Source organism: Anabrus simplex, chromosome 1, assembly GCF_040414725.1.
Source record: "Anabrus simplex isolate iqAnaSimp1 chromosome 1, ASM4041472v1, whole genome shotgun sequence".
NCBI classification, from domain to species: domain Eukaryota; kingdom Metazoa; phylum Arthropoda; class Insecta; order Orthoptera; family Tettigoniidae; genus Anabrus; species Anabrus simplex.
The window spans coordinates 1334758369-1334785142 of NC_090265.1; the positions used below are offsets into that span (position 1 = coordinate 1334758369).

The following is a 26774-nucleotide window of genomic DNA, read 5'->3' on the forward strand; positions in this document are numbered from 1 at the left end:
GAAAAAACTGGGCATTAAAATGAAAGAGAAACAGAAGAAGGTCCTTCTTCTTATGGATCGATGTGCAGCATATCCACCTCAAATCGTTCTGGAGAATGTCCAAATGGAATTTTTCCCTCTTAACTGTACCAGTGTTCTACAACCGCTTGATTTGGGCATCATTGCAAATTTCAAAGTGCATTGTAGAAAAATGCTGGTTCAACATTTAATAACACTGAGTGATGCAGGAAATGAACTTCTCTTCATTAATTTGCTACAAACAATGGACTTTATTTTGGCTGCCTGGAAGCAGGTGTCATCCTCCACAATCAGCAACTGTTTCCGCAAAGCTGGTGTCTTACTAGAAGAGGCTGCCTTAATAAAGATTATGGGGACAAACTTTTGTCTGGCAATGAGCTAATGCTACCAGAGGGTGTAGAATTCAATACTTTTGTGCATTTTGATGATAATCTGGCTGTATGTGAAGAACAACTGGATGAAGTGATTATTGCTGACATATGCCAACAACGCGGTGGTGATGGACCAGCTACAAGCGATATTGACAGTGATGGAGATGTAGATAACGACTTGAATCTTGAAACACCTGAACTGAGTGTAGTGTAAAGTGCAATCGATGTGTGTAGGCGTTACATCAGTGCGAAAAGTTGTAGTGAAAATGCTTTGAATTCATTACTAAGTTTGCAAAAGGAAGTTTATACTAATGCAAGAAAAGTGAAACAAGCCAAACTATCTGATTTCTTTAAGGCTGGACCAAGTTCAAAATCATATTTTCTGTCTTAATGTATTTATTATTTGCAAGGATTTACACGTATAGGTCTATTCCATGGGCTTTTTTTTTTAATATGTAATGTATTGTGTATTATTATTTATTTATTATATGATGAATCTATGTACACACATGTATATAGTTCAGGGTAAATGTGCGTAGTCACAAGTCCGTACAATACTATAACTCTAGGTCTAGCATTCTGACCCAATCAACTGCTTCATCTGATGTGCGGTGAATGACCATCAGCGTCCCTTTGAAAGCTCGAATTGGGCAGTCAGCAACAATGTGGTGGATTGACTGAGAAGATGCACCACAATCACAATCTGCAGACCTAGTCCAACCCCATTTGCACAACAGGTAACCACATCTGCCTTGCCCAGTTCTTATCCGATTGATGATTCTCCACTGTCGTCTTGGAAGATCAAATCCTTGTACTCGTTTATTGTGTATTGTGTAAGTCTGATTTCTAAGTAATTCTGAGTTAAAAGTAATTTTTTTTCTTCCCCTTGATATACGTATAAGTCAGGTTCAACTGTAGTATATTATGGATCTGGTATCCCTACCTCCCAATGTGTAACAATAGCCTTCTGCTTGAAGAAAATTAGTAACTGCTAAAACCATACTAGCATTTTTAAGTCCAGTAAAGTTTCCTGTTCCTAAAAGCTTCCACCCCACATTTACCTATTTCCTTCAGTTTTATCTCTAATTCCTTGTTGCTTACCCTGACTGCTACATCACACAGAGCTTAATAAAACGGTTTTGTAAATGCCCCTTCACATGGTGAATATACCAAGATTATACTGGTCTTAATTTATTTTTACTACCCCGTTGTCAAACTTCCTCTTTATTCAAGGAAAGAGAATACTGCGACATGACTATTTCACCTCACCGATCATGATAAATTACAAATAGTAACAACATGTAACATATATTAGCAATCTAGTTATGAAGTAGGTATTTGTTTTACATCACACCAACACAGACAGGTCTTATGGCAACAATGGGATTGGAAAGAGCTAGGACAGGGAAGAAAGCGACAGTGGCCTTAATTAAGGTAGGCCTACAATCCCAGCAACCAGTCCCAATTCCTGCAACCACCAGTCTGATTCCACACTGTTCTACCTGTGAGCTGCTTCTTCTTGACCCTATAGATGTCTGCTGTTGATGAAATGTCTCTTCCAATTTCTTCCATGCCATCCCACTGGCATGACATTAGATGTCATCATGCCATCTTGTCTACAGTTAGCCAACACTTCTCTTCAACTCTCGGAATATCCATTTTGGACCACTTGAGGTGACTTCTTGCCACATGACCTGCCCTTTCCCATTTGAACCTCGCCTCTTGCTCCACCACATCTGTGATTCCTATTCTCCTCCTGATCTCCCCATTTTGAATTTGGTCTCGAAAGATAATCTTCAGCAATGCCCATGCCATCGCTGTTAACACTTGTCAAGCCTTATTTTTCTGGTGATCTCAGCCATCTGGTTGTCATATCCAAAGTTTGATGTTGTGCCCCAGGCATATATATTCAACTTTCTCTGGGGTGTTATTGTTGATGATAACTTGAATGTTGTTCAGGCTCATAATTTTAGTATTCTGTAGGCTCATTTTCAAGAGCTTGAGAAGCTGAAGTTCTTGAAGCATTATTTCAAATTCACTAGCATCAATACTGAAGAGGATATCACAACCAGCAAAGCGAAGGTGGTTTACATATTGTCTATCGATATTCATGGCCATTTTTCCCAGTGTAGACTCCCAAACACATATGCCAGCACCAAGGTGAAATGTTTGGATGAGATGGTATCACCCTGTCTGACACCTCTCTTGATTGGAACTTTACGTGTGACCCATTCTTCTTCAATTCTGACGTGCATGATTGCACACTCATACATGTACTTGATTAATTTTGTATATCTGGAGTCATCCATTATCTGGAATTATCCATTGCCTGAAGTAATGCCCAGGTCTCAATAGAGTCAAAAGCTTTTTCATAAATCAGGAATGCCACATGGAGGGGGACATATCCATTACATGCCTTGATAAGAGCACACACCATGTGAATATGGTCAATTGTGAACTCTTTTCTGAAACCAGTTTGTTCAATGGATTGTTACAAGTCAAGTTTCAGTATTTAAGTCTACTGTGTTTGATATTATTTTGGTCAGCAGTTTGCAATAACTGATGAGTAATAAACTGATGTGCCTATACTTCTCAATATTAGTAGTCACCTTTCTTGGAGAGTAGGATGACCTGTGCATTCTGCCATGAGCCAGGAATTCTCTCTTCCTCAAGACACTTATTCACGAGTACCAGAAGTGTTTTTTCCAGAGTCACTCCTCCAAATTTGAGCATTTCACCTGTAATATCATCCTCCCCTGGTGCCTTGCAGTTTTGTAGTTGGTCCAATACCTCTCTCAGTTCTGGTCCATTGACAGGCTCCTCAGATATGGGATTCCTGGCTCTTCCAGCTGTTATGGGAATGGAGTTGATTGGCTTTAAAGTTTTCAGTAGAAGTTGGATAATCTCTGATCTTATCCTTCTCTGCAACAACTTCCCCTTGTCCATTTCTCATTTTATGGACTGTCATTTTCCTTTTTGACAAGCTGGATTTCAAGATTTTCATGTTACTGTAATTTTTCATGGCTTTCATTATGCATTGTGTGTTGCAGACTCTACAGTTTTACCTGATGGATTTCCTTATATTCTTATACAGGTCTGCATACCTCAGCAAATCTCTATCGGTTCTCCTTTGTTCAGTGATCAGTATTTCTGTCTCTGGACTGAATTTTGGGTTCATCAGTTTCTTCTGTCAGAAAACTTTCTCCACAGCAGTTTTAATGCTTTCTGTGATTTTTCTCAATTTGTTCAGCTCCAGGACATGAATTTCTTCAGTTGGTTGTACATAAGAACCTCGTTTATCCGGCCCTCATTAAGCCGTATCTCCAGTTTATCCGGATCAAAAATAATAAAAATGTATTTCTACTTGTACACTATTTCTTTTACGGGGTCAATTCTTCTTGAGTGTCTTTTCCACCATGCAGAGTTAAGGACAGGAATTGGAAGCAAGTCGGCCATGGTCTATCAAAGGTACCGTCCTGACATTCAAATGGAATTCAGTATGGGAAACCGTGGACTCTTCTGAGTTCCTTGACATATTTGCATGCATTCCCGGATGTTCGGACGTACATGTGAACGACGTAAATGACTGGTTGAAAAATTACTAATTCAGGCTACGGCATAATGACAGATGAATAAATTATTGCCTCTTGTTCCTCGGCAGGTAATGATGAGAGTGATGGTGAATTTGAAAATGAAACCGGCGCTCCACTGGAAATGACTCATGGAAGTGCAACAATGCAGTTGGACAGACTGATGGCCTATTTAGAATTCCAGACTGAAACCACACCGACAGAACTGATGTTAGTAAAATGTCTCTGAGATTGTGCTGCACGGAAATGCTATACAAATGTAAAACAGAAAAAGCTCACACATTATTTTAGTGCATAAAACAGAGTTGTAAATGTAAGAAAAGTGTTCTTATATATTCTTTTGTACAACTGAAAAAAGGTATTACTGTACAACTTATGTTAATATATAACATGTACTGTATTTGTTTTTTAGTTTTTCTGGATCATCCGGATCAGTTCCGGTCCCACTTAATCCGGATAAATGAGGTTCTTGCGTGCTTTGCTGTTGATCTGGCAAGCATACTCCTCTTCCTTAAGTCTAACAATGTCGGCTGAATATTCTTTTCCAAATTATACTTTCTTTCTAGCTACGTGTCAATCTGGAGTATCGTCCTTACCAATGTATGGTAAATGCTAGTATCACACTGAGAGCTGACACATGCAGACAAATGTGTTTATCTGTCGCCAAGATGTAGCCAATTCCACCTTTGGCTGAATGTCTGGGCTCTTCCACTCCTTATTTGAGTGCTTCTTGAAAAAGGTACTGTATTTATGTATTGGACCCCCCCACCGCCTTTTCCCACTTTTACAGCCAAACAAAGTAAAAGGGGGTCTCATATGCAATAACCTCAAATTTTGTGCAGTGAACACATGACTTCCAGGCTATAAATTTACATGAAAACATTCTACACTAATTTTTAATGAACTTATGAATGTACAGGGGCAGCCATACCCCTTATGTGCTGAAGTGCTGCAACACACTGCCTATTGGAAAAATAAATTAGTTTAAAAATATTATCTACAATCAAATACAGTGCATTAAAAAAGACGTCAGCCAAAGAATAGGAAATTATTCAACTCCTCTCACAACCAGGTAACTATTGGTGCGTTCCACGCCGGGTGCTGTGCGATCACAGCTCAGCGAGCTTTTAGCCAGAAACCAGCCTTTTGCGCATGCGCGCCGAACTTTTCCGATACAAATAGAATGTGTTCCGATAGGCTGTGGAAACAACAACCAAGACATCACTTCACAGCGATTCTTCGTTCGACCACAGAAAGGCAGCACTAGCACTAGTCACACTTGCTTTACGACCGATATGAGAACGTGGCAGCTAGCACCCTCTTGACTCAGCGTTAGTATTTAAGAGGAGATTGCTCAAAGCAAACAGGAAAACAAAATATTGTAGAGCTGTTCCCACCAGGTCTTTTAATACCAAAGAGGATAGAATACTACCAACTTGCCTATTCCATAGCCACATCTGTAAATCGATAAAATATAAAATTTGTACTTTTTATGTTGTCAAAATAAGGACATGATATTGTGTTTTTCTTTAATTAAAATGTCTAGTTTATGAATGTCACTATAAAAACATAACATGTAATTTTGCATTACGACGTTGCTGGTTTTATTTCAATGATGTTGGTAACATTGGGAATTTCTGTTCTTGCGCGCTCACACCAAGTGTTTGAGTTCGTGAATATTTTGCCACTGCAGGTGTTGTTGTGTGTTTAATTATATAGTTTTATAGATAGGAATGTGTTTATGTGTTGGGGTTGTTTGCGTGTTTGTTCAGTGTGGAAAGCTAAGTGGAGAGCCTCTTGAAAACCGCATACCAGTATGTTTCTAAATATTTTTATTTTTTGGAGTGGGGATGGGTTACAGCACACAACTGATTTTCTGCACCAGCCGCTACTGTGAATGTATTTGAGTGTTACTGGCTATTTTTGTTGGAAGGCAGTATTTCAAAATGTAAAAAGGCAATAAATGGTGAACACGACTTTTAAGCCTACATGTATGCAAATACAGTCAATTTTAGTTACTCATATCACATCATTCGTTTCATCTCATTAATCCCTCTGATGAGGCTGACACTAGTAAGGGCATACGGTTGTAAAAACTCACTACGAAGATTCATCTCACTTCATACTCAACCCCGTAGAGAAAAGGGATAAGGGTATCTATCATATTATGCAATATTGATACAAAATAACTTAATGGCCAGTCATTTGTCTGTCAGTTGAGCAGTAGGCCTACCACACAGTAAACCAGATCACTGCTTTCATTTGAATTATAGTGAACCGCCAACTTCCGGTGTGTGATCATACCAAGTGACATCATCTTCACTGCCATCTCATCAGCCATGCACTGCAATTGAGAGCATTCGAGGTCCCGTCTTTCTAAACTTATTAAAAATAGTTTCTTTCCCGACTATAGAGTCCAAACAGTGTGAATCTATTCCCAAATGGTTTCTGGAGATGGTCTCTCACATTCCCAGTTGATGTATGTGTAACAGAATCCACTCTTTCAAAATAAAGCCATGCTGTAAAAAGCATGCCAAACCACCACCTGATAGCTAGCGTATGTTATGAGTTGTACTTCCGAAGGTAATACATAGTGACTGGAAGCATTCTTTTGATAACTGCGGCTGTTGAACGACAGACCCTTATTTTAAAGCATATTTCATGCTTGTTCTCTACATTTATCACATCAGGATTCATCTAAACAGCTGCAAATGAGATAAAAGACCGCACTGTTTAGGTTATGTATGCTATCACCCGGATAGTGACAAAAGTTCCACGACAGAAAGAATAAAAATAAATAAGTGGAAAGTTTGCCGCATTTATGGATATCTACAGGTGTGGTGGTAATGTGTTTTATTAACATAACTAGCTGATGTACGCGTGCTTCGCTACAGGATTCTCAGAAAAACTGTCTTTGTGGTTTTCCTAACTACAGTTAACTTAGGCTATTACAAAAACGTCAGTAGGAATGTAAGAATTAAAAGCAATGTTATCATATAAAATACGCGCTCAAATAAAAAAAACGCACATTTCCTCACTTTTAACGAACAGTACTACGATGCTGATCTAACAGTCCAAAGTTCCAGTGCTGGAATGACCAACCCACAGACAGCCGTGAACACTCCTCTGCCATTGTTCCCTTAAATATACACACTGCTCATTCCAATCAGTGCCTCAGGGTAGGGATTGAATAGCTCGAATGCTATGATGAAGCAGTTTGTTACATACCAGTAGTATCAGAAAATTTATGAACCAGAGGAATAGCATGCTTAAGAAGAAAGTTATATAACTCCCCAGCTACTTCCCGCCAATATTCAGGCCGGCTGTTATACTTGGTATGACCGGGCGAGTTGGCTGAGCGGTTAGGGACGCGCAGCTGTGAGTTTGCATCCGGGAGGTAGTGGGTTCGAAAACCACTGTCAACAGCCCTGAAGATGGTTTTCCGTGGTCTCCCATTTTCACACCAGGCAAATTCTGGGGGTGTACCGTACTTAACGCCAGGGCCGCTTCCTTTCCAATCCTAGCCCTTTCCTATCCCACCGTCGCCATAATACTGATCTGTGTTGGTGCGACATAAAGCAAACTTTAAAAAAAAAAAATACTCTGTACACAGCAGTAATCCCATCTATCGGATATGACTGGCAACAGAAGACACAAAGCACATCACAACAAACAATGGTCAATGTAATGTTATTGTTGTTCAATGTATTGTAGGCCTTCACATTTAGTTTTCTTTCAACTCTGTGATATTAGGGCATTTTACAAAATTATTTATAGCGTAGACTGTAGTTCCTTATTGACTTTACATAACGATTTTCATTAAATTCTGTCTACCCATTTTCTAACAAAAATCCAAATTCATGAATATCTCTGTTATCTTAGCCGGTACGGTAAAAATGTATAAGACATAAATGATTGGAAATTTAATACTATATAACTTTAATAATGTAGTATTTGTCAATAGGACCACTAATAACACAAATATTTGAGAATTAAATTTGTTATCATTGGAATAAATGGGAATAAATTTGAAATAGCTGCTTTGGTATTTTGCCTGTTTTAACTGTTTGTGTGATTCTAGGCCTTCCCCTAAACTACCATTTCATTGAACGTGAATAAAATGATTTATGGCATAGATTGTAGAGACTTATTTCCCAACTTTGCATCCCGATTTTCAGTAAGATAGGACCACTAATAACAAATATTTGAGAATTGAAATTTAAGCCTTCGCCTAAACTACCATTTATCTCACTGTAAATAAGATTATTTATAGCCTGGATTGTAGCAACTTATTCCTGGACACTACATACCGATTTTCATAAAATTCTCATCACCCGTTTTCTCGTGACGCGTGTACATACATATGGAGAGACAGACAGACAGAAATTATGGAAAATTAAAAAGTGCATTTCCTTGCTACTATGCACACAGTCGATACAGAAATACCATTTTTTTCAAATTCTGAGCAATGTACAGACAAAACTCTTATTTTATATATATAGATGTTTAATTTTGTACGTTTGTTGTCTCCATTTCTTTTAGTAACGCATACTCTAGTATGTTTTGGTTAACATCTCCAAAAATCGTTAAAAGTGGGGACACAAAATCAATATTATTATTATTATTATTATTATTATTATTATTATTATTATTAGTTAGGTACGTTGGTGAGTAAAATGATTGTTAATATTGGATAGTTTTTATCACGTTTTCAACTTACTTCTCCCCAAAAAAATACCTATATTGGTCCAAGTTACGAGATATTAAACAATCACTTTCTTAATGATCTTGCCTCTATAGTAATAGCAACAACCGTGAATATTTCTCAACTAAAGTAAACTCGTTTCCTCATCCCGTGGTGATGCAGCTCTTTTTTAGACACGCCCCCAGTGGAGGGGAGTAACATGTACCATTTCTACCGCATATCAACCTTCCTGCCATTTGTAAATCTTTGGCAACACGGTACCGGTACCGGGAATTAAACTTAGACTCCCCAGAACGGCAGCTAATTGTGCTAACCATTATGCTGGCAGACATTCTCAACTACAAAACACAGAAATGACTTGTATATGCTTGCAATGCACGGATCGGACAAGAAACTATTCACCTATTTCTGCGACGTCATCAGAGCTGCAGTAGGCCTAAGCTACGGAGGTGGTCATTTCTTAACTACGAGACATGTGGTAACATGACTTTGACATGTATTTTCATTGCGTGTGTCGTACGGACGAAACTATTCACAAATTTGTGTGATATCCGAGCTGCAATAAGACTTGCACCCACTTCGAAGCAGAATCGTTGTTGTTCTCTGATGAATTACGTTGTGGGGAGTTCTGTATGCAATTTTTTTTCATTTTCTTTGTCTCGAAAAGCTGCGGGAGTGGGGGGTCTAATACATGAGTAAATACGCTATTCTGCCAACGGATTTTTATTTTATTTTATGACAAAGTCAACTATTATTTACCCTCTCAGACTGTGTTCACACAGGTAAAAAGTTCCAATGTATGAAGGATCGGTTGCTTTGGCTCCGATTTTGGCATTGAAGTCCCCAATGATTGTGAGTTTAGCATTTTCTGCCCTCTTTGCTGTTGTCAGGTCTTTAAAAAACATCATTTTCTTCTTCTGTAGAAACAAGAGTAGGAGCATAGGCATGCATTCTTTGTACTTTATAATTACCATTGATCTGGACCATTATAAGTAACTCTATTTGAAATTACCTGGGTCTTCTTGGCAAGATGAGCATAAACATTACATTTCTGTGAAGCAAGGTGCAGGCCTTACCCACATATAGACCCAATGAGAATTTATTTTTAAATTTTTATCTAATAGTTTAAGGAAAACAATGAATTGGGTAGTCCAAACCACACGAGTATATAGGGACAGGGAATGACTCAGAATATCTCCATGAAGCCCACTCTTTTTCCATCTCACCTAAAGCAATATCCAAACTCTCAGAATTACTTACTAAGCTACTCAGTTGTTGTCCATTGTTCAGAAACTGGAACATGACTACAAAAATCAATAAAGCAAGTACGTGTACAAAATGAAAGGAATTCAGCAGTTTGTCTTCAAAAAGGCATCCAAAGCCTGCATGTACACCATTCCAATCACACCAAGTTTACAATGATTCCAGGTATGGTATGTACGTTATTTGAGTCAATAAACTGGTTTTTTATATTATTAAGCTTACCTTATCCCCTACTCCTGCATAAAAGAGTATTTTTGGCATTTCTTAATCAATAAAGAAAATAGGGCATATGATACCCCACACCAGAAGTGTCTATTTTCATGTCAGCTTAATCCCAGGAGATGAGATTTTTAACCGTCTACATTGTTGAGAAGAGGTAGACAATAAATACTATACAGCATATACAAAATGAATCACCCACATCTACCACCACCAGCCTATGCTTACATAGCTGTTGAAGCTGCTTTAAACTTAGTTTTTCAGGTTGTCATTAAGTTTGTTCAGTGTAAAAATGTAGAGAATAATGAGGTCTATCCTTTAAAAAAATCTGAAATAGAAATTTCACACGCTTGCATCAGGGTAAGATACATAGTTACATTTCTCTTAGGAAAAATCTTTCCCTATGTTGGGAGTGAATGTGAGAAAATTATATGCAGGATGAACCATCCAAAACCATCACCACAAATATTTCTGAAACAAGATGTGCAATAATTGATGAGCTGTTTTCACAGAATGAGAACACACACAGAAGCTCACAAATGTTGCCCATACAGAGATTCCATGCCAGATAACTGGCCACTACTAGGATATGCCTGGCTCCCTTGACTGTACCAGTGAGTACTTTGTGGTATTTCATAGAAGGAAGTCGTGTGGCATAGGCTACAGACCATGGTATTTGTAAATGATTACTAAGCCGACATGATCATGGTGTATGGGAAATATCTAAAAAATGCCTCTGGTGGTCTGTATCTTCTGGTATGGGATAGAAGAAGTTTATTTAATCTACCTTAGGCTTATCTTCACAATGACGATACAGAAGTGACCCATATATGAACAACATAATTAATACCATTCCATTTGAAGATAGTCCCTGTGGATGGACCTTCTGTCCTGACAAGGAAAATAATGTGAATCTATTTCATCCCTCATTGCTTTGGTACATCCTGTCAGCAAATGTACAAGTTATACTCAAATCCATACATGTATGAATGGCTGGTTGCCAAGATTACAAATGCTGTTGGAATAATGAAAGAGTGTACAATTGTAATTTCCATTCAAATGAAGAGGAAATTAAAGTGATTGAAACAGTACACCACCAGCAAAGGAAAATTCTGAAAAAGAAATGGAAGGACATATATGAAGATACTATGCTGACAATTTAACGTGATACAAGAACAATAATGAAGAAACCTGTACACAGCACAGATACAATCAGTATATTAGAGGTGTAAATCTAATAGACCAACTTCTGGGAGCAATTCTCGTGAAAACAAAACAGTGCAAAAATATTGTAGAGGAAACTGTTTGCACACCTGTTAAATGTGATTTTACTAAATCCATATATACTTAGTAAGAAGAGAAGCTATATACGATAAAACTTGTGTTGAAGTATCAGAAGGGCTTTATTGTATTCAAAAAAAGATAGACTATCTTTTTTCCTTTGCTATTTGCTTTACGTCGCACCGACACAGATAGGTCTTATGGTGACGATTGGGCAGGAAAGGCCTAGAAACGGGAAGGAAGCAGGCGTGGCCTTAATAAAGGTACAGCCTCAGCATTTGCTTAGTGTGAAAATGGGAAACCACGGAAAACCATCTTCAGGGCTGCCGACAGTGGGATTCGAACCCACTATCTCCTGGATGCGAGCTCACAGCCGTGCGCCCCTAACCGCACAGCCAACTCACCCGGTGATAGACTATCTGACATGGATTCAGACTGTACTAAACTATGTTGATGTGGCAGTGATAACTGTTTTAAAAGGAAGTACAGCCAGGCGACCATCCTCAATATCCAACTGTTCGGGAGACATTTTCCAATGGAAACCCTCACAATTATAAGTAGGAAAGTGAACATGGGGAAGTCATGGTTAGCTTATAACAAAAGACAAGCCATAAGACCTATGTGTGTCGGTGTGACATAAAGCCACTAGAAGAAAAAAAAAAGAGGCAAGGAATGAAATTGCATAGGCCTATAATGCATAATGTGAAATCTACCCTTCAAATCCTTCTCTGTGCATTGTATCCTGTTTTCAAATGACACCATCATCATCATCATCATCATCATTTCTTCGTTCCAGCAAGCCGGGTGCAGTAGTTTGTACTATGCATCAAATGAGACATACAAAGAAAAACAATTGAAATTTGTTTAATTCATTTTCTTTTTAGTAATAAATTTACGAACTGCTTTGAGTGTTTCATTCAGACTTCTAACTCAATGGTTCCAGCACTAGAGAATCTTGCAGTCTAGGGGTAGTGGGGCCCCTTAAAACAACAGGCATCATCATCATCAGGTTTGGAAGGCCTGTCAGGGCTGTAATGCCATGGGTTTATTTGTTCCAATACTGTGAAATTTTAAATATAACTTAGGTCTTGGTTTCAAGTTCTTTGTTGACAAAGAAAAGTCATGCTGTAAAGTGTAGCTAGTTAACTTAGCAAAGCAAACTTATAGTTTTCAATGCAAGTCAAACTCACAGTTTTAAAGTTTTAACACAGGGAAGTTGCACGCCAGTCAGTGTGGAAGTAAACACCGACCCAACCTGATCTGTACAAGCACAGGGCTGGAGGAAAAAGGAAATCCTGGCTATACTTGTATTCTCCGTGAATACATTTTACAGATTTAAAACTTCACTCCATTTCTAGAAGCATGACAAATAGAACAACATTTAACAGTCTTCACAAGTTTCAAGTATTCCTCCAGCTAACCAATAGTTGTGTTATATATAGCTAGACCCACACCTGTTGCAACTAAATCAGTCCAAGATTGAAGCTATGAACATTTTAAACATAGATTTTTATTGCATTTGTTAATTGTATTTTATCTCAAGCTCCTTTAAGTATCATTGTTTTGGTATAAGTCTTTCATCTTTGTGTTATTTTACCTGATGATGACCTCTAGGCTAGGTCTAAACATGTCCTATGTAGCTTTCTAGACAGGCCATTTATCAAATGGCAAATGTATATTTAACAGGTGGACTTTATACAATTAAATTCTTTTAGAATTTTTTCTTAGTCATATAAGTTGAGCCTTACTGGATAAACATTTCCTAAACCTGAACAGCCTTCTATCAAACTAATTAGTAATTTCAAAATCATGCCTAACATAATCAGAAAGAATGCTTTCACAGAGGTTACATGCAACACAGCTCAAGCTGACTGGCCTGTGATGATCTGTTTTACAAAGGGCACTAGGAATGTTTTGCAATATGCAATGGTGAGGGATGAAAAGAGGGGTGAAAACCGGTCTAGAAGACAGGAAGGCGCGACCTTCACACCAGCTGTTACCAAGCAGTGGGTTTGAAAGCAAGTTAAGATGTCAGTGTGGTCTAAAGGTGAATATCGCGCAATTATCCACTACAATTTTGCTCGTGGATTAACTGTTGATCAGTGCCTGGAGGAAATGACTCCTTTGCTGGAGAAAGACTGTCCACATTGGACAACAATTTTCTGCTGATACAAAGGAGTTCCAGAGGGGAAATTTTGGGGTTGAAGAAGATCCTCGTTCTGGGCGAGCTGTGAGGAAAATGTTGCAGCAAGAGAGGCGGTTGACATATTGGCAGGTAGAGGAGACCCTCCACATCCCTGCACCAGCTATTCATTCAATTCTACATGACCATCTCCATGTTAGAAAGGTTTGTTCCTTTAGGGTGCCCCATTCACTTTCAGAGGAACAAAGGGCACATCGAGTGAAATGGTGCCAGGAAATGCTAAAACAATTCGAAAATGGGACTTTGCATAATGTCAATAACATTGTTACAGGTGACGAAACTTGGCTTTATTATTCAATGTCCCAACAAAATCCCAGAACAAGGTGTGGCTGTTTGAAGATGAGGGTACTCTTGTGACTGTGCGAAAGTTAAGGTCAGTTTAGAAAAGGATGATTGCAGTATTCTTCACTAAACAGGGCATCCTGACTCGGGTTGTGCTAGAAACACAAAGAACAGTTACTGTGAAGTGGAAGAGTGAGACTTGTCTGCCTCAGGTCATCCCAGGCTCTCAAGCACCTCCGCTCAAGGTCACGGCTCAACACTTGGCTCTTGCATCACGACAATGCTCCAGCGCATTGTGCTAATGTAACAATTGATTTTCTTGACAGATTAGGGTTGACTGTGCTTGATCACCCTCCATACAGTCCTGATCTTGCCCCATGTAACTTCGCACTCTTCCCAGAAGTGAAGATGAAGCTGAAAAGGCTGTGTTTTGCTTCTGGCAGCATGGGATCAAGAGTGTGAAAATGTAACCGAAGAAAAGTGGCAGAGTTGGTTCAGTGACTGGTTTCGACGTATGGAGAAGTGTATTAGGTGTGGTGGAAGTCTAAAGCGTTCAATCACATTGCAAAACTTTCCTAGTACCCACTGTATGTGTATCAACCTTTCCTTGTACACTGGGATTCCTATACAGCAATTTTCCTTCCATTTGGTACAACTCCTTCACGCAGACAGTAATAAAATATTCCAGACATGGTACTATAACCCCCACCTGCTTTTAAAGTTTTCAACTTCTGTATCTTTGTTTTCATAGGTATCAATCTTTGCATACTATGTAGACATAATATAGGCTGTCAGGCTTTTGCCGTGTGAAGAAAACAAGGTGAAACTCTTTACGTTTCACAAAGAACTTTGCTCTGCATCTTCAGAAGAAAATCTCAACTGTTCACAAGGAAGACTTCTATAATAATGAGAGTTTGAATTTAAGAATGCTTTACTACTGGTCACTGCAGTGGTTCGCTCATTTGTCACCAGATGGCTTACTGTATGCTGGCACAGTGGGAGCTGATGATAACATCAAGCTCCAATTAAAATGTTCCATCACACGGGTGAGTGCATGAGAAATAACAGAGAGGTCATCAGACGAATCAGGCATGAATGTGGTAGAAAAAATAGAAAATACTAAAATAAAATGCAATGAAAGATACCCAGGATAGAATAGAACAGACCTGAAGAATGGAAAGAAAATGTGTGAAGAAAAGTAGAGGATGATAACGATGTGAGACGATATTGGAGAGCATCCCAAGCTGTGTGTTGTCATACCTTCATAACGTGTGTACACTGGTTATGCCGCCCACCCCACAATGTCCCACATCATTATAATCCTCCAGTTTTCTCCACACACTTTCTTTCTATTCTTTAGCTTAGCTCTGTTCTATTCTATCCTGGGTGTCTTTCGTTGCACTTTATTTTATTATTTTTATTTCTTCTACCACATTCATCCCTGATGCGTCTGATGACCTCTCTATTATTTATCACGCACATATGATATGATGGAACATCTTAATTGGAGCTTAATATTGTCATCAGCTCCAGCTGTGCCAGCATACAGCGAGCCATCTGGTGACAAATGAGCGTACCATTACAGCGACCAAGGTAAAGCATTCTTTAATTATTTTTTTACAGTCTGCTTTATGTTGCACCGACACAGATAGGTCTTTTGGCGACGATGGGATAGGAAAGCCCAAGGAGTGTGAGAGAAGCTGTGCCAGCATACAGCGAGCCATCTGGTGACAAATGAGTGTACCATTACAGCGACCCAGGTAAAGCATTCTTTAATTTTTTTTTTTTTTACAATCTGCTGTATGTTGCACCGACACAGATAGGTCTTTTGGCGACGATGGGATAGGAAAGCCCAAGGAGTGTGAGGGAAGCGGCCATGGCCTTAATTAAGCTAGCGACCAAGAATTTGCCTGGTGTGAAAATGGGAAACCACGGAAAACCATATTCAGGGTTGCCAGCAGTGGGATTCGAACATTCTTAAATTCAAGCCCTCATTATTGTAGAAGACGTCCTCATGAATAGTCAAGATTTTCTTCTGAAGACGCGGAGCAAAGTTCTCTGTGAAATGTAGAGTTTCACCTTGTTTTCTTGACATGGCTTAAGCCCACAAGCCTACATCATGTCTACAAGTACAGGCCATGAAAGCTTCAAGGTTAACAATCTTTACATACTGCTGACTAAATACTTCTGCCTTCTGTAAATTCTCTCATTTACACTCTCCTTGTTCATTTAAGATTGCCAGTATGTTCTAAAACCTGGTTCCGCCTTGATGTACCTATGCATACCCTTCCTTTCTTTCTTTCTTTTTTTTTTTTTTTTTTTTTTTTTTTTTAATTACTAAAATTCATACGATTGCCAATTATACTTGCCATCAAGATATCCTAAGATTACTTCCTCACTACATACAGTTTCCTGGTAAGTTCCTTCAATTTCTCATTACTTCTACAAACATTTCTGACTCATTTCTTTCCAACAAGCACCCTCCTCCTTAATCTCTCTATTTCTCAATTAAAATAGTGTGTGTGCTTACCATTCCTTACTACCTGCCAAAATACCGACCTGTTTTCACACTCCTCAACAAATGGCCTACGTTAAATAATGTTTCACGGTATCAGTATAACAACATAAGAAGCCCACGTGCTAACCATTATTGCTGAGGCATCAAGTCTATATCATCTGTCACTGTGGTTAGCACAGTTGGTCAAAAAAATGTTGCCATCAGAATGTTGGCCAGCAGGGTAGGAGAGATGGTGGTATACAATTTGTAATCATCAGATTGCATGCCAAAAGCCTGGATTCAATTCCATACCTCTCCACAATGTTCATATGGAGTGAGGACATGAGACACTGTTGATGGAGAAGTAAGGCCTCCAGCTCACCCCTTCGAACTATTCTACAGAGTAGGCTCATGGGCGCCCGCAAGGGAGGGGGGGGGGGCAAGGGGGGCACTTGCCCCCCCCTGGAATTCTAAAGATGTTGATGTTCAACTGTTTAATATCATACCAGATTATTTCATAAACTGAAATTACTGACAGTCATCTAGCATATGTTATAACTGGAAGTTTCTGTAAACAATTTAATGTTGCTGACGTTATATTGGTTTTTATATTCAAGAAAATTGTTAATGTGCCTTCCCCTGGAAAAGATCCTGCGGGCGCCCATGAGTAGGCTATATGCCAACACTAGGTTTCACCCTCTCCCTTCCTACAATCATATATCACATCATTCATTTCATCTCATTAAGTCCTCTAATGAGGTTGATGTGAGGAAGAGCATCCAGTCATAAAATTCACTATGAAGATTCATCTCACTTCACACAAAACCCCGTAGAGAAACGAGACAATGGTTGGACATACAGTACAATAATATGAAAAGCAAGAGCCAAGTTTTCTACCATATAACCAATAAGAATAGAGGTGTTAAAAACAGTTTTCTTTTTGTTTTCTTTGTAGGATTTTTTTTTTTTTTTTTTTTTTTTTTTCCCCAACCTTGGTGTAGGGTCTTGCCACTGACCAACATGGAAGGAGCCACTTTGTTGGAGTTTGGTGCAGATCTTGTGTTTTGTTAAGTTCTAATCTGATTCTAGTATACATTTGCTTAAATGCATTCAAAATAGTTTGTAAGTCTTCCCCAGCACTGGCTAGAACAACATTATCATCTGCATAGCAAAGCTCAATAACTTACATTGAGGATACTTTGGTCTTAGCTCCCAGTCTGATAAGATTAAATAATTCACCTTTAAATCTTGTCACTATTTCCACACCCGGAGAATTTCTTACAGTCCCCACAATAAATATAAAGAACAAACTTTTGAGATTTTATACATCCCTGCTTGACACCTGTTGTACTCTGAAAAGGCTTTCCAGGCTTGCTGCTGCTGAGAACAGAAGCAATCGTGTTGTCATGTAGCTGTCAAAATATTTTGAAGTATTTCAATGGACATCCAACTAAAGCTAGAACTCTCTGAAGAGGGTTCTCTCTTGATAATTGTCACATTGGGCCTTGGATCTAAAACCACACTAGGTTTCTGGTAGGGACTCTTCCATGGCTGGTATCAGATGATTTGAGTTCTTGCTAAAAGAAATTTCCTGCAACAGAAAGTAGGGATATCTCTTGATATTTGTCACACTGGACCTTGTCTCCCTTGTATGAAGAAGGTGACAATTAAAAGGTTTGTTTTTTTCCTTGGATTATTTTTTTGCATCTGTGTGGCAGTGAAGACAATATCAATTGTGACTCAGGTTGGGTCTAAAACTACCCTGGGTTTCTGGTAGGGACTCTTCCAAAAGTGGTACTGGATGATTAGATAGTATACTTGCTTTTAAACTTCCTACAGCAGAAACTATCTCTTGATAGTAGTCACATTGGGTCTTGTCTCCCTTTTTGAAGACAGTGACAAAGCATTTTGTACATCAGCAGGGATGGTTTCATGGTTCCAAATTTAGGCAATAGTCAAAGTGTATGATCTGGTACTATGCAGTCTCCTTCCTTACAAACTTTGGCACGAATTCTATCTGAGCCAACTACTTTGTTGTTCTTGAGTTGTTGAATGGCTATTTCAACCTTTTGGAGAGAAGAAAGTTTGCCTATAGTCTGTGTCTGTGTCAAATGGGAAGTGTTTTGGCCTCGAGAGGTCAGTCAGAATTGTCCAACCAAACGGCTGCCATGTCATTGCATTATCTCATCGCCTGAATGCATTAGGCGCTTCAGAAAATGTCACTCCATTAAATATCAATTACGCAGGCCAAAAATGTTACTTCATAAAAATAACCACAACAGAAACAGCTTCAGATTTGACACAGACTATAAATGGTCCCGTACAAGTTTCTGAAGAATTTGACCAAACTACAAACATTCTGCAGGCCAATCTGATAGTTATATTTAAAATAATTTCAAATATAAGTCGAAAATCAAATCACAGAGGATTTAAGCCTTGAGTTGATGTCCCATATACAGCTTTGGTACCAGTGAAAAAAGGTCTAGTAATGTTACTTTATAAGGAAGATACTAATATAACAAGGATTAAAAAATATTACCTTACTAATATACAGTCATAAGAATGTGTAGTGCGTGTCTGTTTTTTGTTGTAATCCTGAGAGGGTTGATAGTGTAGGGCCTACATGACATCCATCAATTTTGGAAGTTTTGTCTGTCATTCGGTTTTGATACACAACATGCAAAAACTACTAAACATTGTTTATTCACTTGCTAATGTTATAGAAGAGACAATCAGAATTTCCTTGCTCTTGGTTTTATCTCAATTTGTTAAGTTAATAAAATAATATTTTTTAACCTCAAGAATACCACTTCTCAGATGGAGAGAAGTGAATAAACTGTCAGCAACTTCCCTTGTGGGCCACTGATACCGAATCCAAGTCCATTGTTAGTTCTGTTTGGTAATTTCTTGCCTTCTATTCGCTGTGTGAAAACCAAAGCTGCCTGAAGTCCTTTCTTAAACTTCCATCCATAAATCAACAGAAACCAATACGTTCCAACATTACTAAAAAATTACCAAACACATTTTGATTCAGCTTCCAGCGTTCGTCAGTTCTATAAATGGTTACAAAATTAATTTGCATACATGCAAAGCCATGGGCAAAAGTCAGTCATTTTTAAACTTGTACAGAAGAGTATCAACATTATCATTCTTCGTTACTTTCACTTCGAGTTTTGCCCTTCTTTATACATATGGTCAATTATATTCCACACACTTTGTTGCACAATATACATAAGCATTTGTCAATAATGTTTCACTCCATACAATACCACACTTTACATGAAAGTCTCCAAAAACATCTTTCTGATTCCTATAGCAATGTCTAAAGAGTGCTAATTTATTTTCTTAAGAAAGGCCTTCCTTGCCTGTGCTAGTCTGCATTTTATTCTGCTATCATTGGTCATGCTACTACCCAAATGATAATACTGTATTCATCTAGGCCTACTTCCTTTAAGACTTCATTTTCTAATCTAATATTTTCTGCATCACCCAACTTCATTTAACTGCAGTCCACTACTTTTGTTTTGGATTTATTTATTTTCATCTTGTACCCCTTCTCCAAGGGCCTGTCCAAACTATTCAGCAGTTTTTCAAAATCTTGTGCAGACTCAAATCAAATAATATCACTGGCAAATTCCAGAGTTCCAATTTCTTCTCCTTAAATTGTGACTCCCTTTCCAAATTCCTCTTTGATTTCTTTTACTGCCTGCTCTACATAAACACTGAAATGGAGAGGGGACAGACTACAGCCTTGCCTCACTCCTTTCCGGACTGCTATTTCATTTTCATATAGTTTGGTTCTTATCACTGCGGACTGACTTTTGTACAGATAGCACATAATACTTATATCCTGTACCTTGATCCCAATCACCTTCAGGATACCAAATAGTTTGGTCCAATCAAAATTATCAAATGCCTTTTCTAGATCTACATGGGCTTATCCTTCTTAATTCAATCCTCAAAGATCAGACTTAAAGTCAGGATTGCTTCATGTGTTATATATTTCATCTGAAGCCAAAATGATCCCCCAACTAAGCTTCAACTTGTCTTTCTATTCTTCTTCCATTCACGTTAAGATTTTGCAAGTATGAGATACTAAACTAATTGTGCAGTAGTTTTCACATTTATCTGCACCTGCTTTCTTTACGATAGGTACAAGATTCTGTCTAAAGTCAGATGGCCTTTCTCCTGCATCATACATATTGCACACTAAATGGAATAACCTAGCCATGCTCGTTTCTTCTAAGGCAGTAACTTAGTCAGTAATTCTACGGGTATGTTATCAATTCCAAATGCCTGGTTAGTATTTAGGTTTCTCAAAGTTCTATCAAATTCTGGCCTCAGAATTGGGTCTCCCATTTCATCAACATCAAAAGCTTCTGCTTATTCCAGAACCTTATAGTCTACATACCTGCAAACCTCTCAAACTGAGAAATGAGAAGATTTGATGATGACGATAGGGGGAGGGAGGCATTGACTTACTGGTTGCGTAAAGAACATCTGGATTTTTCGTAACAACATAATAATGAACATACACAGGCTAAGAAGTTACTGCAAATATATACTTGTGCAATTAAAGTGTACATAAGTTACATTGAGAAACTTTAAAACGTAACAACTGGTCATACCTTTCTTTTGACCATATTCAAGCATAGGCCTACAACTAGTAGTGTATAGAAAATCACATTATTGGTCGTTGTTGCAGGTGACTGTGGCTGATTTGCCCTCTTCAAGAAGGTCTTGCTATACTGTTGTTCAAAACACTTGCCTTTCTGAATCGACTTCAGATTTATAAGTTTATCCAAGATCTTGTCAGAGACAGATGACCTGAACTGCGTTCTTGCTTTCCTGTCTAGAATGAGCATCCCCTCACGCTCTGCATTACTATGCGGAATGGTCAGAATGGAAAGCATCACTTTAGACAATTTGTCATACTTGAGTACTCCACCACTAGCCTACCATTGCCAACTACACATCAATTCTCAACTATACCTGAACAGATGTCACATCCCCAAGTTGGAAATTACAGAAGTGTGAATGTAGAACATCTATTTCTTCATTAAATTTGTCTTGTGTGTTGGTTAGAATGCTAGGAAATTTATCTACAAAAAACTTAATTTTGGAAAATGCTGCTTCACTAATATTGTCAATGTTCACCACTTCCACATTCAACAACTGCTGAAAGGGGATTTGTGAATCATATAGTCATATGAAAACACTTTCATACAGAACTAGAGAAAGAGCACTCATCATCTTGCCTTAAGACTGTCAACGATAACACTAGTTGCATATCCCACCATTAAATTACCGTCATCGTCCTCATTAGAGGTTCTGAGGTAATTGACACCAAAGAGTGAAAGTGCAGGTCTCATTATTATTACTGTTAGGTTCTGCAGTCTATCTAAACTAATCTATGAATTAATAAATTTAGAAACTACTTGAAAAAAAAAAAATACATCATAACAGAATAATACCTGAAAAAAAAAAAAAAAAAAATCTTAATTCTATTTTCTTGATTTTTTTCAACACACTGGACATTGTATTTATTTTTCTTTGCAAGCATATGTTTTTAAATGTTACCCTTTCCAATGCATGATAATGAAATAACCCTTCCCAACACTACAAAATGCAAATGTTGAGCCTCTTCTTGACTCAGTAATATACATAAAGTTATCATTGTACACACTTTTAAATGTCATGTCAGATTTCTTCATCATATTACCATATGGTTCGAAGTGTGCGTTACTGTAGTCACAACTTAGTTCGTGAACCATAGGCAGTCGCTGAGTGGCCTAATAAGTGAACATGAGAATTGGGAAACCAGTTGCTATAAAAAGGGAGTGGACATCTCGGACACCATCAGTCATGGACCTCCTTGTGCTCAAGCGACTAAGACTATACAATCCACAGAAGGTCCCTAACCCATTAGCGGAGAGATACTCACTGGGACTATGTATGTGTAAATAGGGTCACATCATGCTTCACAGAATTTTTACTGAGCAAGCTCAGAACAATTAAAGCCAGCTTTGGACCTATGGGAGTAAAGGAATCCCATTTTCATCTAACAGACAAAAGACTCCTTGGAAACAACTTGGTAAATAAAATGGAATTCAATAGGGAGCTATCAATATTAATAGGGCTTTTAGAAGAAAGGAAGTAGAAGTGGCTGAGTAAGCAAAGACGATTGTCATAAAAGGAATCAAGAATTCATAAATCAAGAATAAGCAAAGACGATGCATCTGGATGTGTTAAGAGTTAATAATATTCAGGTAAGGAGAAATAATGAGGAACATACAGGAGATTATAAAGTGTTCTTGACAGGTGTTTAAAAAGGAAGGGTAGAGTATGGGACAGGACTGTTCATCAGGAATACCATTGAATGCATCATACTTTCTGTTACAAACATAAATGAGCAAATGATGTGGGTAGATTTGACAGTTGGAGGAATTATGACAAGAACTGTCTCAGTCTGTTCACCATGTGAAGATGCAGGTAAGGAGAAAGTTAACAAGTTTTTATGAAGCACTGAGTGACATCACAGTCAGGGTTGTCAGTAAGGATAGGATAGTCTTAACAGGTGATACCAATGCTAGAGTTGGAAACAGAACTGCAGAATAAGAGAAAGTGATGGATAAATGTGGAGAAGCTATGGAAGCTACCAGAAATGGGAAGTGTTTACTGCACTTCTGTACTAGTATGGGATTCGCAGTTACAAATACATTCTTCAAGCATACGACTTTTCAGTGCCATACTTGGGAGGGTAGGGGCACCAGATCCATAAAAGACTATATCAAAACAGATTTTAAATTCAGGAAATCTATTAGGAATGTGCAGGTATTCAGAGAATTTCTGATGATTCAGACCACTATCTGATCAGTAGGCCCAGGAATAGGGAAAGTCAATCAATCAATCAATCAATCAATCAATCAATCAATCACCACTGATCTGCATTTTGGGCACTCCCAGGTGGCAAATTTCCTATCTGTTGTTTTCCTAGTCTTTTATTAAATAATTGCAAAGAAGGTGGAAATTTACTGAACACCTCCCTTGATAAATTATTCCAATCCCTAACTCTGCTTCCTATAAATTTGTTCTCTTAAATTCCAACTTTACCTTCATACTGTGATCTTTCATACTTTTAAAAACACCACTCAAACTTGTTAGTCTACAAATGTCATTCCACGCCATGACAGTTCGGAGCATACCAATTACAAGTAATCAGCTTCATTTTCCGTATCAAATTCTAATCACAGAGACTTACAATAATTGAAAATCTTCCACCTTTTTGATACTTTTTATTTGCTTTTTAGCAAATTATGAATTATAAACAGTACATGTTTCGTTCTCACTTGAGAACATCTTCAGCTGTTGTTAAGCTTAGGTGAATTGCTAAGTTTCTGAATACATTATTTTCAGGTACATTGTTCCTCTTAAAGACTATTTGAATATAAAATTAAAATAAATAATAATAATAATAATAATAATAATCGTATGGCCTCAGCTACCATGTGCAGACATTTCAATTTGACGCCATCTGGCTGTCTGCTCGTCAATTTCGACGTTCCGTTTTACTCTAGGCCCCCACTAGATGGCAGACAGAGTAAACTGAAACTCTCTTGGGCGTCTATGGCTGAGATTTAATTAATTTTGTCGGGTAAACACCAAATGTGTCACCAGAGATCTTTTACATGCCAACATCGTACGGCATGGAGTGTCGAGTGGACTTTTTTCCACCCTTCAAAAATCCGACTACCTCTGTCGGGTTTGAACCTGCTATCTTGGGATCCGGAGGCCAACACTCTACCGCTGATGTTAAAACAATGTGAGGGTTAATGGGTTGATGAAATAAGACAGGATGAATACATAGTTAGCCTGCTTAAAAACTATATCTATTTATTGGAATAGTTGTTAAAAGTTTCAACTCTGTTACACTAAAAATATCTGTTTGTCTTCCAGTTAAAAGGGTTTTTTTTTTGTTTTTTTTTTATGATTGGCTTCTTGACACTTGCTTAATGTGCCCTAAATTGAGTCTAATGTGGAACTTTGAAGCTGACTGTCAGCCGGTCACTTTTTGAGAAGGGAGCTTTGTCTCTCCCCACTCCTAAAGCCGAAGCCGTGATCTTAAGCAACACGCCTCCTCCCCTCTCCGCAGCCCTGCCTCCCCGAAAGGAGGAGCAAACAACGGAACATACACACACCATTATCATACTAAACGTAAAGCAGCTTCAAATGTTCCCCCTCCACGGTCACGGTAGAATTGGAGTCTAACAACAGTAAGGTATGGAACCATTTTATACATTAAGTTATTATGTAAAGACACGTTTTTCTGGTCCACTGTTACAATTTCATATAAGATGTAATTTCTAAAACCTGAAAACTGCATGCTACCACCAACATCTTTACATAAAAAAACATTCAGGGGAGATCAAGAGACCTTTAGTTACCATACATTTAGCCTAGGCCCATATGCAATATTAGTGTTAACATTAAATACTGTAGGCCTCACCTTTCTGATTTCTTCTTTGACTGATGAACAAGAGGCAGCTCTTTCAATTTCAGATCACGAGTCTCTTCAGGTGAATTAAATTTGTTAATAGTAGCTTCTTCTCCTTCAATTTCAGTTAGGATTTCAGATTCTGTATCAACTGAACTACTTTGACTTGATAAAGGTGTTTCCATTTTGTTGTAAGGGAAATTGAATGCCAGAAAAATTTAACTATTAATTGTGCTATTAGGCTCACATTGCAAATTCTTCACATCATCTGTAACTACTTTGAATTTTCCTCTTAAACTGACAAAATAGTCAGCTAACTGACAGACCAACGGTACTGACCGAAGAAATAATATTCATCTGTTTAAATGAAATGACTAACCTCCAAAAGCAAAATCATCTGTTTCTTCCCATCCACATGAAAAAATAACTGATTGATAGGTAAATCATGCAATGTCGTAAATTATCATTTTTAGTTACTTTCGAAAAAAAAATCAAATAAATACGCCAAAAGAGCAATAAAAGACATTCAAAATGTATTGAAAATCGAACTATATAAGATCAGAAGTGACAGTTAGTTATACTTCAAAATCAGCTGCATAGCTGTCATGCACTACTGCCACGCTTTGGAACACATGTGAATATTACTAGTATATTTCTTAGAATAAAGTACTCCAAGAACTAAACACTCATTCAAATTAAATTAACACTGTTTCATTATACCGAAAGACTCGTCACTGTCAATAAACATCATTCTGACGGTACATATTTCACAAATTAAAAACATACTGCAAAAAACAATAACAACTGCAGTTAAGCTAGTTTCCATTCCACAAGCTGTACATTCCGGAGTCTACTAAAAATGAATTTCCCAGTAACAAAAATTTATGACACCTCGCGAAAAATAAGTGCTGAAACAATGCCCACTCTCACATTTCCTCGAGAAAATAAATAGGAAATGAAGCTTTACACATGTCACTTTGAAACCGGGATTTAATCACTCCATGTCCCAAATGCATCCCAAGTCAGAAGGAAAAAAATACCTCAAAGAAACATGCCCACTCTGCGTTTAGAGCCATCCAGTGACTTTAAACTAATGCAAAGCATAAAGCAACACCTACACCATGTTAACTCCATTTCGCTCGCTGCAGCGACTATAAAAATACTTAACGTGGCTATATATTGACAGCTATCACAACGGACGCTTTTCGGCATAAAACTATGCGGGAATATGACATTTATGAATTGAATATGTACAGCAGCGTTATCTAGCACTTCGTACGGTAACTATTTGCCCTAAATACGCAGCGCCTACCGCAAAGATACCGTACACATCTACTGCAGTTTTTAATACCGTACCATTTAAGCGGGAGTATAAATTTGCTTACTGAAAGTTCCATACATTCCACACACTTCTGCTCAAGGATTATAACAGGTCATAAAAAGAAGACAATGGCAGGAATTTATTGCTTGTTAAAATCCAATTCGGACACCTATTACATGTCTTCAGATACGCCTGCTAAATCAAGATGAATAACTTTTCTTAGAAAGCGTACATTTAGATTAGCGGATGGTACAAACTACAGACATTTTGCGGGACATTCTGCAAGTTTTGTTAATTTTTACATATTTGATGTTTTTTAACGGAATTTAACCGCTTTCCATATGCAAATTCATGCTTGAGTACAGGAAGTGAAAGGAAACTGCTGTATCAATCGATAAAGACACTACTGAAATGAAGATAAGCTCCCCCAAATATTTTTTTCTTTTCCACCCAAAGCACTGGGGCTAATAGTTATGAAATTAAGCCATAAGCACGCCAACGACTCTATCTATGGTAGGCCTATGTTTAGT

General features: G+C 38.0%; 1 protein-coding gene across 1 annotated transcript in view; it reads right to left on the reverse strand.

Annotated features, from left to right (window-relative positions):
• LOC136858828 (tubulin polyglutamylase TTLL5) overlaps positions 1-25713 on the reverse strand; it is a 463915-nt gene extending 438202 nt beyond the window's left edge. The window contains exon 1 of the mRNA XM_067138637.2: positions 24936-25713. Within this exon, the coding sequence (XP_066994738.1) occupies positions 24936-25108 (173 nt within the window). The 5' untranslated portion in view covers positions 25109-25713. The remainder of the gene's footprint in view (positions 1-24935) is intronic.
• Positions 25714-26774: the final 1061 nt, after the last annotated feature.